The sequence below is a fragment of the Aquarana catesbeiana genome, linkage group LG02 (assembly GCF_042186555.1).
Source record: "Aquarana catesbeiana isolate 2022-GZ linkage group LG02, ASM4218655v1, whole genome shotgun sequence".
NCBI lineage: Eukaryota > Metazoa > Chordata > Amphibia > Anura > Ranidae > Aquarana > Aquarana catesbeiana.
Window position 1 is genome coordinate 387,814,657 of NC_133325.1, and position 13,007 is coordinate 387,827,663.

The 13,007-nt window shown below is 39.2% G+C and overlaps 1 protein-coding gene across 3 annotated transcripts in view; it reads right to left on the reverse strand.

The window, feature by feature from the left end:
* The window catches only part of REPS2 (RALBP1 associated Eps domain containing 2), a 261,119-nt gene that overhangs the window by 107,721 nt on the left and 140,391 nt on the right, over positions 1-13,007 (reverse strand). For all 3 annotated transcript variants that reach the window (XR_012241643.1, XM_073615186.1, XM_073615185.1), the window contains exons 11-13: positions 6,845-6,911; positions 6,375-6,440; positions 28-73 (exon numbers count right to left, since the gene is read on the reverse strand). Coding sequence is in view for 2 of the 3 variants with exons in the window: in XM_073615186.1 (XP_073471287.1) it covers positions 28-73; positions 6,375-6,440; positions 6,845-6,911 (179 nt within the window). In the remaining variant the exon portion in view is untranslated. The remainder of the gene's footprint in view (positions 1-27; positions 74-6,374; positions 6,441-6,844; positions 6,912-13,007) is intronic.

Consider the following 13,007-nt stretch of genomic DNA (forward strand, 5'->3'; position numbering starts at 1 on the left):
CTAATAAATAGTTAGGCAAAGTGTTACCTAGATCGTGGCCTTGTTTTAGGTGTATATGAGTCCTGGTAAACAGCTGAGTGAAAAAAGGAGAAAAAAAAAACATGATGACTTCATACACATACAGGCTAAATTTGTGATCATTAGTCATTTTTTTGTTTTATGCAGGCTCATTCGTTTACAGGTGGGTTGAAATTTATGGAACATGACAAAACATTTCTATAATTAACTGTCCCTTTACTTTGTTGAAAATGTATGCAAAGGCTACAAAATAATTCAGTATGTCAAACATTATAACAAATGAGCACCTGAGGCCAAAAAAAGTAAGACATTTCTTGAAATTTTGAGAAGTATGCCACAAACCCTTGGAATTGATAACGACTGGTACAGACAGATTTTGGAAAGTGTCTCTTATTCATTCTAAAAGTGATACAGCATATGCCAAATTCATGTACCTGCCTAGAACTTGGCCCATGCTGCGTCACTTTTAGAATGCACAAGAGACACTTTCTCAAAATCTTTCTGCACTAATTTCTCTCTCTGTATGCCTAAAGAGAGTTGGTCTTAATTAGCTCCACTTTCATAAGATAGAAACTGCTGGTATGTTATTTTGAATTTGGCATATTCATTGCACCACAATGTAAAAATTATGCATTTTAGAACTACCTGACTCTGGTGCAAAAGTCACTGTCAGAACCAAAAGTGTTACAAATGCTTAATGAATTTGTTTCAATACAACAACAAGAGGGATTAGCACCAGAAAAGTAGTGCAGCAGCTTTATTAAATTCCTATCAATAACCAGGAATTCATAAAGACTGGTGAAGACAGATTTTGCATAGGCGTCTCTTATGCATTCTTAAAATGGTGCAGAATCCATATACCGGTCTAGACACTTTCGCAAAATCTGTTTGCTCCAGTTTCTCTCTGTACGCCAAAAGAAATTTGGTCTTAATTAGCTTGACTTTCGTAAGATATGAACCATTGATATTTTATTTTCAATTTGGCACATTTTTTGCACCACAATGTAAAAGTGGAGTATTTTAAAACTACTTGACTTTGGTGCACGAGTCGCTGAGATTTAGGAGTGTCGCAAACGCAAATGCTGGGAATTCAGCCTTTGCTTGATCAACAGGTTTGTCCATTTGCCAATGCAATAGTTGGAAGTCTGACTATCTTTGACATTTGTCCTTCACTTGTCTGTGCCTATCCTGCTCATATGCCCCTTACCTTGCTGTTGTTCGTCATTGCTTATTTTACCTGTCTGGAACACAGAACCTGTTCTTCTGTATTTGACCTGGACATCAGTCTACTGAATCTGTTACTGTATCCTGTTTGAGCAGGCCATCTGTCTAAGGACTTACGTAGCTCTGCATCTGTCTTGCCTGTTGTCAGATGTTGCCCATGGCTCTAGTCTACTGATTTCTGTGACATTGCCTATATGGTGCTTGCGGTCATTTTAAAAACTGCTAGGCAGAAAATTCCCAGTGAACTTTTGCCAGCTGTCAGCACTCACTGCCAGTAGTTTCTGAACCTATATACTACCCACCTCTCACACACAATGCTCAAATCAACTGCACTGCTCACAAATATTGGGTTATATGGTTTAGGGAACTAGAAGTAATCCTCTCAGTAAACCAAAGAATTTAAATACTTGGTAGCTTATCTGAATCTAAAAAATGAATTAGCACAAGAATTAGTGCACACAGTTAATCTTCTTACTGTGAAGGTATTGCCTGCCTGCAAAATGAAACAGAAGTCATTACAATTGCCATTGGCATGACCTATTTTCTGCATGTGCTGAAATCACTGCTTATTACCAGCTTTACTGGGGCATACACAGGCAGGCAACACATTTTTAGTTAATTGCCCTGCTGTCGGAAGAAAAAAAAAAAAGATTTTCTGATATTATTCATTATTATTACTTGGTATGCCATTTCTAAAAGTAGAATATAAATGCATGTGTGAGAACTAGTATTATGTACTTAGCAGATTATATACCCTGCTGATATTACTCCACAGCAATCACCTGTAAATGTATTATATGCTCATCTAATTATTCATCTTGAGCGATGGCTAAGAGTTAAATCTGATTTGTTAATCATTTATTTTTCAAGCATCCATTATTGCAGTGCAATACATGGCAGTAACAGTAAAAAAAAAAAAATAAAAAAATAAAATTAGATTGTGGGCAGAAGTACAAACATGTTTTGGCTACTAAGTGAGTATTTGTGCCAAGAACCTGCACACTCCTACTGCGAGATCTCACTTGTAAAAGTGAGCAGACTACTCTGGCACTGCTCATTTCTCAAAAAACAATATGATTCGTTCAAAAAATGCAACCAATAGATTCATTATTACCTTGAAGTATGAGTTGTGTATGACTCCTGAAAATGATATGTCTATGATCTGATCATAGCAGCAGCTACATATTTGCCAATCAACAAACCTGCATGGGCAATGCAATCGCCTAAAAAGTATAGAGCACAAACACTATCTGCAGATTAATTCTAGAAAATACACAACTAGCATGTGAAAATGGATGTCAGCTCCAAGGTAACTCTCCCAATTGTGGGGTCCATCCAGCACAGCAATACCAATGAAGAGATTTTCAGGAAAATGGATAGGCTGTGCAATCTGCATTTTTGCATTACAGGTTAACGCAAACATGGTTAATCTGTCTAGCTCAGTTCAGCTTTTCTACACTGATAATCAGGAAAGCTTAACAAGGCACCCCTTATTAGGTCTGCGTGTACCCCATAATCACTACACAACACAACTGAATAGTAATAGTAATCAAGGACCTCCATGCATGAAGACATCAGTTGCTTGGTCTGGAAATATTTTTTATTATTGTTTTGTGCTGATAAGGCAGATATAAACCAGTGTTAATGGGTCTGGATTCTTGCTTGAATTGCAGTAAATAATGGCTGCGCATGCCAAGTGAACTAGGGATCTTGCAAATGTCTAATCATGTCTTTTTAAACAAAAACCCTTGTATCATGTTTGTGACTTCAGGGTCTGATTTATTTTACCTACAATCGGTTTAGTGATCTTTTGACTATGCCTGGTTTTACTTTACAGTTGTTGTAAACCCTTACATATACCAAAAGAAGGGACTATCCACAGGTGATGCACAGGGATGAGAAAATCCTCCTACATAAGTTGTATCTGTCTACCTGCAGTCTTCTCTTCTCTACATCCATTCAAAGTGCTGAATTTATAAGCTTGTCTGAGAGTTCAGAAAAAAGGGGGCAGAGAGCTGAGAGCTCAGTGAGGTGATATCTTAGAGCTGATTGGAAGAGACACTCCCCATCACCCCAATCACAGGAAAAGAGCTGTGGCTGTCAATCAGTTGGAGGTCCCTCCCCTGTCACCTTTTTTCTCTTGGTGCCAGGAAAAATTGCCATAAGTGACTCATGCTGATAGCAGAGGAACAAAGCAGCAGACAGAAACAACACTTAGTGCTTTTAATTAAGACAGGTACACAGTATAGAAGCATATGTTTTCTTCATATTTCATGTCTGAGGTTTGCAACCACTTTAAAAACTTCCACATATTTATTAATAATTTCTTCTCTGAGCATGCTGGAACCAATCATTTCATTTCCATGCAAGTAAGGGAACAAAGTGCCTAAAACTTTTATGTCAGCTGAGCTGGACATTGCAGGATGCAACATCTACCCATCTGCGATCACCCATTCTGAAGCATTTTTAATTTATTACAGGAGGATGTTTGTAATTTAGCTAAAGCACAAAAACGTATAACAGTGATTTGAGCAATTGTAAAGGTTAACAAATCACAAAATAAGTTTAATAAATGTGGCAGTTTAAATAGATTTGTGAGAATTAAGATGCCCTTCCAAACCCTACAGCAAATATAAATAAATAAAAAGCAGTGTGTCCACTTAGAAAGTATACTTAGAGATTATTAGAATCTCATTAATACTGTATAATTACATTGCACAATAAAGATGGATTTGAGAGATTATAACCTAAATCCCAATGTACATTTTAAGAGTAAGTGGGTTATTTAAACAAAGCTAGTCCACACATACAATATATACTCATTAGTCAAATATCTGTTTAACTCATATGACCTGGAAATGTACTGTATATTCCTTGTTGTCAAAACATTTTAAGGAATAAGGGAACATTTTACTAGGAATGTCTCAGCAACTTTTGATAGAAAATATAGGATTAGATTGCAAAAACACTTCTGTTACATTGTAAGAAAATCACAACCTTCTAAGAGTTACCAAGTAGAAAAGAGCAAGTGATAAGTTGCAAATTATATTTGTTAACCAAGCTATAATGTTATTAAGTAAACTTCTGAACTTTTAATCAATGGCACTTCAAGACAAACTCTAGTCAGGATGAAAAAAAAAAAAAACTGCATAAATCACTCTCACGTATTAGAAATATTGCCGCCCTGGACATAGGGGAATCACCTAATCATCCATATGACATGATTAGAATGCAAAATGTAACTACTGCTAAAGGCATTACGTCCTTTGCCCCCACACAATGCTTGCAAATAGGTGTGTTAGAAATGCCTCCTGTGTGCACGCCTCTGATTTTATCCTTTGTCACTAAGGGTTTGATTTACTAAAAGTGGAGAGTGCAAAGTCTGGTACAGCTGTGCATGTTAGCCAATCAGCTTCTAACTTCAATTTTAATTCAATTAAGTTTTGACAAAAAAAAAAAAAAAAATCTAGAAGCTGATTGGTTTCTATGCAGAGCTGCACCAGATTTTGCACTCTCCGGTTTTAGTAAATCACCCCCCAAGGATTATAAATTGCCCCTTGCGTTGGGGCTAATCCTGGTCTACTTGTCAACCCTATTTTACCCATCTTCAAGAGTACCTCAGTGGCCAATAAGTAAGCATTCACCTTCCCGCAGGATGGTGAGTTAGGCAAGGCTGAGGTCTACAAACACATCTCAGTACCAAAATCAGAAAAGCCAACCCCTTACTGTATTACCCATATGAAACCAAGATCAGTGGGGATTTTCTAGCTAACCGGTAATAGCATTCAAACAGTACTTGAAAGTTCAAAATGGCGGCAAGCTTGCTTTATTTATGCTATAGACAGTCAGCATTCTAAATTACTTCTCAACCACCCCTGTAACCATTTAGTTTTTTGCCTACATTTACTGACAAATGTCCAGATGAGGTAAAATAAAACAAAAACCCAATATGTCAGCAGTGATGTAACACAAGCTTATTTGCATTGACATGAACAGTTGTTTCAACAAGCCAGTTTTAGACAGACCGAGCTGCTTGCCTGTAGGTGTTTGCAGGTGCCAATAGCTGGAGTCATAGAGGATAAGTGATCAGACAAGTTAGATAACCTGCTCTGCTTGCAATCTTTTGATAATTCATATAGTGAATTTTGATAATTTATATAGTGTATATTATTTAGTCTAGTGCTCAATAATGGCAGGTAAGCACAACACAAAGCCACATTGTCATGTATAATGAAACATAATACTACAGCAGAATAGCACAAAAGGTGCATAATTCAGGCAAACGTCAGTTTTCTGCATTTGTGCTTGACTTTATGGTTGTTACAAGTCAATTTGCAAAATACTGTTTCAACAGGATTTCTTTGATATTCTGTCAATAAATGGGTTCACAACCATTTCACCAGGCTTATAGACTGGTTTGCCCATTGCTGCAAGATGCAGGCAGCTTGGTTGCTCACTCCCAGCACTTATGATCTTTAAAACTTTCTTCAAAATTGGGGGAACTCTCTTTAAAACATCATTCTGGTATTAACAGGTAGTTTGTCTTTTATGCCCCGTACACACGGTCAGATTGTCCGATGGAAAATGTGTGATAGGACCTAGTTGTCGGAAATTCCGACCGTGTGTAGGCTCCATCACACATTTTCCATCGGATTTTCCGACACAAATCCAACGGACAAAGTGCCACGCATGCTCAGAATAAATAAAGAGATGAAAGCTATTGGCCACTGCCCCGTTTATAGTCCCGACGTACGTGTTTTACGTCACCGCGTTTAGAATGATCGGATTTTCCGACAACTTTGTGTGACCGTGTGTATGCAAGACAAGTTTGAGCCAATATCCGTCGGAAAAAATCCTAGGATTTCGTTGTCGGAGTGTCCGAACAAAGTCCGACCGCGTGTACGGGGCATTAGGCAAAACTGGTGTCCCAGGGGGAGGAGAGGAAATCTGGGGTATTTATGAGAATATCACCAGTTTACTGGTAAATTGCCATTACTGAGTTGATTCAATTGTTTCTTGGACTGCTCACCCATTCCCAAAGTACAGGTTAGAAATAAATGATTAGAAAAACATGAGCTGTACCACTATAAAACATTAAACATATACATATAATAAGTCCCAAATTTACGCACCGGTTTTGAACGCTGAAAACTTTTTAGGTTCTGTTGCTACAGGGGGAGTTGATATTTCTTGTGAAGCTGAAAAAAAAATGTATTTTATACAATAAATCTTTTTTGGGAAAGCATAAACTTTTATATGACTGAAGAAGGAAAGAGCACTTACAACAGGTGTCTGCAGCTGCCTTAAAGTCACACTGTGCTACTGGACATCAAGCAAAAGTACACCTTGCCTAGCTGCATAATGATATAATTGTCAAAAAAGAAATATTTGAATTTAAAGTAAAAAATAAAAAAAGCTGTTAAGAGCTGCCCTAAAAAATATTTTATCATAATAGCTTTAAGACGGGACCTTCATCAGATATTAGGCCCACTGTAAAGCCTGCTTAGAAAGTTTATTCTGATTATTTATATGTGGATATGCCTGCCCTTGTAATGAGTGATAAAAAAAGGTTTAATGAGCATATTTAAAGTAAATAGCATACCTTTTAAATCACCGATTAAATCTTCCTTTAACGAATGTTCACTGTAAGGTATTTCTGCAGTGGCTTTCTGACATAAAAGAAATAGAAATGAGTTAAGATTTCTGTCTATAAAGCCTGAGGTTTTCTACTGTCTATTGTAAAATTCATATGTAGGCACAGTTTGTTGACCGGCAACATCAAACACCCCCACACTGCTAAACCAATCAAGCAAAGGTCAATTTGAAGATTTAGCTCCATCTCCAAAAATGTCTTCATATTAAAACGAGCCTGGTTGAAATTCAATTGCCTATATACATTTTTTAGTTTTGGATTTGTCGTTACTTTAAGTGCCACTAATAATGTTCATCAGGACCAAATGGGTAAATCTTCCCAGTTGGGATATAAACAGCTATAAAAACCAGAAAGGTTTTTAACAAACTCCCTTCTACTGTTTATTCAAAATGAAAAAAAAAATTCTTAAAATCCTTTTCTTTTAATACATTAAGGGGCACAGGATAAAGTCATTCTCCGTTTTGGAGCAACATGGGACAACTGCAGCATCACATCAATGATGCAGCACAGAGGTGCACTCCAAGACTCCAGTCTGAGGGGTGGGTAACAAAGAAAACAAAAGGCTAACAGGCCCAATAAAACCCATAGTTTTAACTGAAGAAGCTTGACCCAGCCTACAGAGATGCCTGAAGAATCAGCTGAAACCTGAATGTCCATCTAGTGAAAAGTAGCAAATATGTGATGACCAGGTAGCAGCCTTGCTAATCTGTGAAACAGATGTCCAGGAAGCACTAACAGATATGAAAAAAGGAGAGTACTACTAAGAGTACTACCAAAGGTCAGACTTTGTAGGCTAGGAAACAATGGAGAGGTGACAGAAATAATTCTTCATCATATCTACTAGAAAAAACAAAATATAAACATCATATTCAAAAAGGGGGATAAAAGACAGTGTACATGCATACAGTTTATACAATGAGCCCTTGTGCATCTACGCGTTTCACCGTGAGGCTTCTTCAGGACACAACCAAGGTTCAAAGGCGTAACAAGTAAGAGACAAGAGAACATATCTCACTCTCTGAAATGAGATACATTGCCATTAAAATCACAGCTTTTGCACAAACAAAAACCAACATTTAATATTAAAAAGCATATGTTAGACCAAGCAGGGAGAACTCAAGGAGGACAAACAATGTTGAAAGGTACCTGAAAATAGAATATGCTTAATATGTAGAGCCCAAAGGTGCGGGGGACTTTTCCAAATCATCAGCTATGAAAAAGCAGATATAATGCAATGGGGGTATAAATATAAATAAATATATATATATATATATATATATATATATATATATATATATATATATATATATAAAAAAACAAATAAAAAAAAAAAGGACCGTGTATACTACCGTCTTGCTGTTTCCATACTACCTATGGAGTGAAGGTCTCACTTGCCCTGTTTAATCATCTGAAATTCACTTACTAGTAGGTAATCTGTATGTTCCTTTTTTTTTTCTTTTATATATATATATATATATATATATATATATATATATATATATATATATATATATATATACCCGCTGCATTATATTTGCTCTTTCATAGCTGATGATTTGGAAAAGTCCCCCGCACCTTTGGGCTCTACATATTAAGCATATTCTATTTTCAGGTACCTTTCAACAGTGTTTGTCCTCCTTGAGTTTTCCCTGCTTGGTCTAACATATGCTTTTTAATATTAAATGTTGTTTTTTGTTTGTGCAAAAGCTGTGATTTTAATGGCAAGGTATTTCATTTCAGAGAGTGAGATTTGTTCTCTTGTCTCTTACTTGTTACTCCTTTGAACCTTGGCCGTGTCCTGAAGAAGCCTCACAGTGAAACGCGTAGATGCACAAGGGCTCATTGTATAAACTGTAACATATGCATGTAGACTGTCCTTTATCCCCCTTTTTGAATATTATAAATATGATGTTTATATTTTGTTTTTTCTAATAAATATGATGAAGAATTATTTCTGTCACCTCTTCATTGTTTCCTAGCCTACAAAGTCCGACCTTTGGTAGTACTCTTAGTAGTACTCCCCTTTTTTTCTCTCTAAATTTACGGATGCGGCAATTTAGTGCTTTTCTTCTTCAATTCACTAACAGATATGGTAGAGAGTGCTTTAACAGTGAAAGGTGGAACATTGTTCTTAAAGTGAATATAAAGGCATTTAAAAAAATAAAAATAAAAATTAAGTTATATGTCATTGCACAAAGCAGCCCCTTACCTCCTCTTCTGAAGTTCCCTACTGACGCTCCCCGCTTCTCCTTTCCTGTGGGTGCCTCCTCAGCAAGCCGTATGCTGAGAGGGCACCTGTACTGACATGCTCCCATGGCGGGCTGTGTGCGACACACAAAGCGTTGCTCGGCCACGCCCCTGCTAACTCCTCACAGGATTTGACTGACCGCAGTAGGAGCCTATGGCTTCTTCTGCTCTCAGAGTCTCCTTTGCAACAAGGAAAAGACAGCAACGACCCTGTAAATGGGGACAGCTGGATCGTGAGATGACTCAGGTAAGTGTTTAAAGAGGGGGGTAGGGGGAACAGGTATTGGAAGGTTTTCTACCTTAAAGCAGAGAAAGAATTAAAGGTACAAACCTTTTGAGTTTAGAACCACTTTAAACCTGTAAGCTTGAATGATGTGCTGCTGAATCTACCTGGCAAAAATAGAATGAGAAGCAGGCTGTCTCCTACATGGACCTTCAGGAATGACAAGAAGAGAGTCCGACAATTTAAAGGACGCTGTAGCTGACAGACAGACTTGAACAGCGCATCCATATAATGGAGTGAAATCTCCTTTGCATGACATTGAGCAGTCATCCAACAATGTCCAGGGAAAACAATGTCCTGGTTAAGGTAAAAGGAAGAAACCACCTCGGGAAGGAAAAAAGAGGCCTTGGGCCTCAAAACATCCTAGTCTCTGTGAAGCACAAGAAATAGTTGAGGTGATGGCAACAAGAAAGGCAACCTTTTGAGTAAGGCCCCTTTCACACGAGGCGGGCTCCTTTTCTACGGAGCCCGCCTCGGTCCGCCGGCTCAGCGGGAGATCTGTCCGTTGATCTCCGCTGAGCCGGCGGATGACAGGTCCCTCTCTGCTCACTGAGCGGGGAGGGGCTTGTCAGGCGCCGCTGCCGCCTATGGAGGGATCGGACGAAAACGGACAGCGTGTCCGTTTTCGTCAGATCTCACCCGATCCGATCCGCCAGCGATGGATCTGGACGTAGAGCCATACGTCTGCTTTTAGTGGATCGGACGGGGTCGGATGTCAGCGGACATGTCTCCGCTGACATCCGACGCTCCATAGGCTAACATGGATCGCCCGTTCAGGTCCGCCGTCAAAACTGACAGGCGGACCTGAACGGTCCGATCGTGTGAAAGGGGCCTTAGAGTAGACGGAGAAATATCCCTGACAGGTTTAAAGGATGGTTTCTAAAGAACTGTCATAACCAGGTACAATGTAAGCAACACCCTGTACAAAGACCTTCACTGGGGAGTGAGAGGCAAGTGTTTTTTGAAAAAGAACTGCTAGGTCTGAGACTTGACCCTTGGTACTCAAGGCCAAATCTTGATCCAGACCATGCATGGTAGACAGAGGTGAAACTCTTTGAGCTAGAAGACATCTGGTTTTTCCTTGATGGCTGATATAAGTCACTGCTGTGGCAGTGTCCAACTGGATTTTGGTTAGATGACTTCACAAGTGACAAGTTCAGCATTGAAGGGACAACTTAATGGCCCTGAGCACCAGGATACTGATAGGGAGATGGACTTTCTCCTGTGACCAATTCCCTTGCACAGATAGCATATCGAAGACTCTCCCCAGCCCGACAGGCTAACATCCATTGTGAGAACTATCCAAATGAACAGGATTCAAGATTCCCCTGACTCCAGCACTGGACTCATGATTCATCTGGCCAGGGCAAGCCTGCCTTTGTGGGTCTGGCATATGCAATGATCCAGAGTCTAAGCCTGCTTATCCCACACTGCCAAAATAGAGTTACAATGGTCTGCAGTAAAATTAGGCATATGGAACTGCTTCCAAAGAGGCCACCATTAAGCCTCATACAAAAAGCAGAGGACTGGCTGGTCTCGAGTTTGTCCTCTGGAAGGAAAATCTTTAACACTTTATCCAGGACCAGACCCAGATACTGCCAATTTTTGCGGGGATGTTAGAAAGTTTGACATCACGAACTGGGTGGAGGCAAAGACCAAACTTCCAGCTTATGGGCAACAGACATCCCCCCACTCCAACAAGTGGGGGAATCCCCTCACTGAAAGGAAAACTTGTTTGTGGATTTGAGGATAAGGACTTATAGCAGAACTGAGTTTTCAGCTTTGCCTTGGACTGAGAGAAAGGTCTGAGAGAAACAAAAGTTCTTACTCTTATAAGTAGAAGGTTTTTCCAGATTGAGGTTTTGCCTTGTTTCTCTGGAGCAAAAATGTACTCTTTTCCTCAGTGATGGCCAATCGCATATGTATCACAAGGAAGTTGATTCTAGATATTTGGCATAGAATAGGTGCTACAGTAGCCTTATTCAACACAGCAAAGTAGGGTCAAAGTGAAGGGGGTCAGTTGTTGGGAGGACAAAAGGGTTCCTTAGAATAGATCCAGGACCTCGAGACAATTCCTTGGACCAGGTCTGATAGATGGGCATTGCAACACTGATGGGTTGTAGGGCAGGGCCTGGGAAGAAGAATAAGGCCTTAGAAAAGGCTTCCAGCTTTTTATCTACAGGGTCTTTAAACACCTGGATGTCTTCTACAGTGAGAGTCAGAGTCTTTTTAAATAATAAAAAAAGCATCCAGTACAGGGACTGCTCACTTATTTAACCGCTTCAGCCCCGGAAGATTTTACCCCCTCCCTGACCAGAGCACTTTTTACAATTTGGCACTGCGTCACTTTAACTGACAATTGCGCGGTCGTGCGATACTGTGCCCAAATTAAATTTGTGTCCTTTTTTTTACCCACAAATAGAGCTTTCTTTTGGTGGTATTTGATCACCTCTGCGGTTTTTATTTTTTGCGCTATAAACAATTTTTGAAAAAAAAAACAATACTTTTTACTTTTTGCTATAATAAATATCCACAATTGTTTTTTAAAAAAACAAAATGTATTCATCAGTTTAGGCCAATATGTATTCTTCTACATATTTTTGGTAAAAAAAAAAAATCGCAATAAGCGTATATTGATTGGTTTGCACAAAAGTTATATGGAATAGATTAATGGCATTTTTTTTTTTTTACCAGTAATGACGGCGATCTGCGATTTTTATTGGGACTGCGACATTGCGGCGGACAGATCGGACACTTTTGACATATTTTTTAGAACCATTGACATTTATACAGCGATCAGAGCTATAAAAAAGCACTAATTACTGTGTAAATGTCACTGGCAAAGAAGGGGTTAACACTAGGGGGCGATCAAGGGGTTAAATGTGTTTCCTCGTTAGTGTTTCTAACTGTATGGGGATAGGACTGACTGGGGGAGAAGACATATGAGTTGTTCCTACTTAGTAGGAACAACCCATATGTCTCCTCTCCCCTGACAGAACAGGGATTTGTGTGTTTACGGCCACACGCATCGGGACCCCCTGCGTGCAGCGCACGCGCGCCTCCTAAAGGGTACAACGTACCCATACAGGGATTCGCCCAGCGGTACCATTCTGCCGCAGTATATAGATGTGAGTCAGTCGGGAACCGGTTAAGAACTCCTCTTTATTGCTGGGTGAAATGCTTGGAAGCAGCAAAGACTGTATTCAGATTAGGCCAATCACTTTACAAAAGTGAATGTACTGGAAAAGTCTAAACAGGCTGGGCACTTTTAAGAGAACCCAAGCTGACAACTTTAGTTATAATTGACACAGGTAGCTCCAAATCTAGGTGTGTGTACACTGTGTCAATAGGGACTGATTTAGTGTGCTTAATAAAGGGTAACTCCACTTTCGTGGGGGAAAAAAATAGCAAATAAAGAAAAAATAATATAGCGCATATGATTGTGACAATAATCATATTGTAATGGAATGTTATTAAAAATTACCTTTCCTTTTCAATCTGCAGCCACTGTAATTTTCTGGCAATGCATTGCAATATGGCTACCTGGAGTTGTTCTGTACACAAAGTATGTACTGACCACCC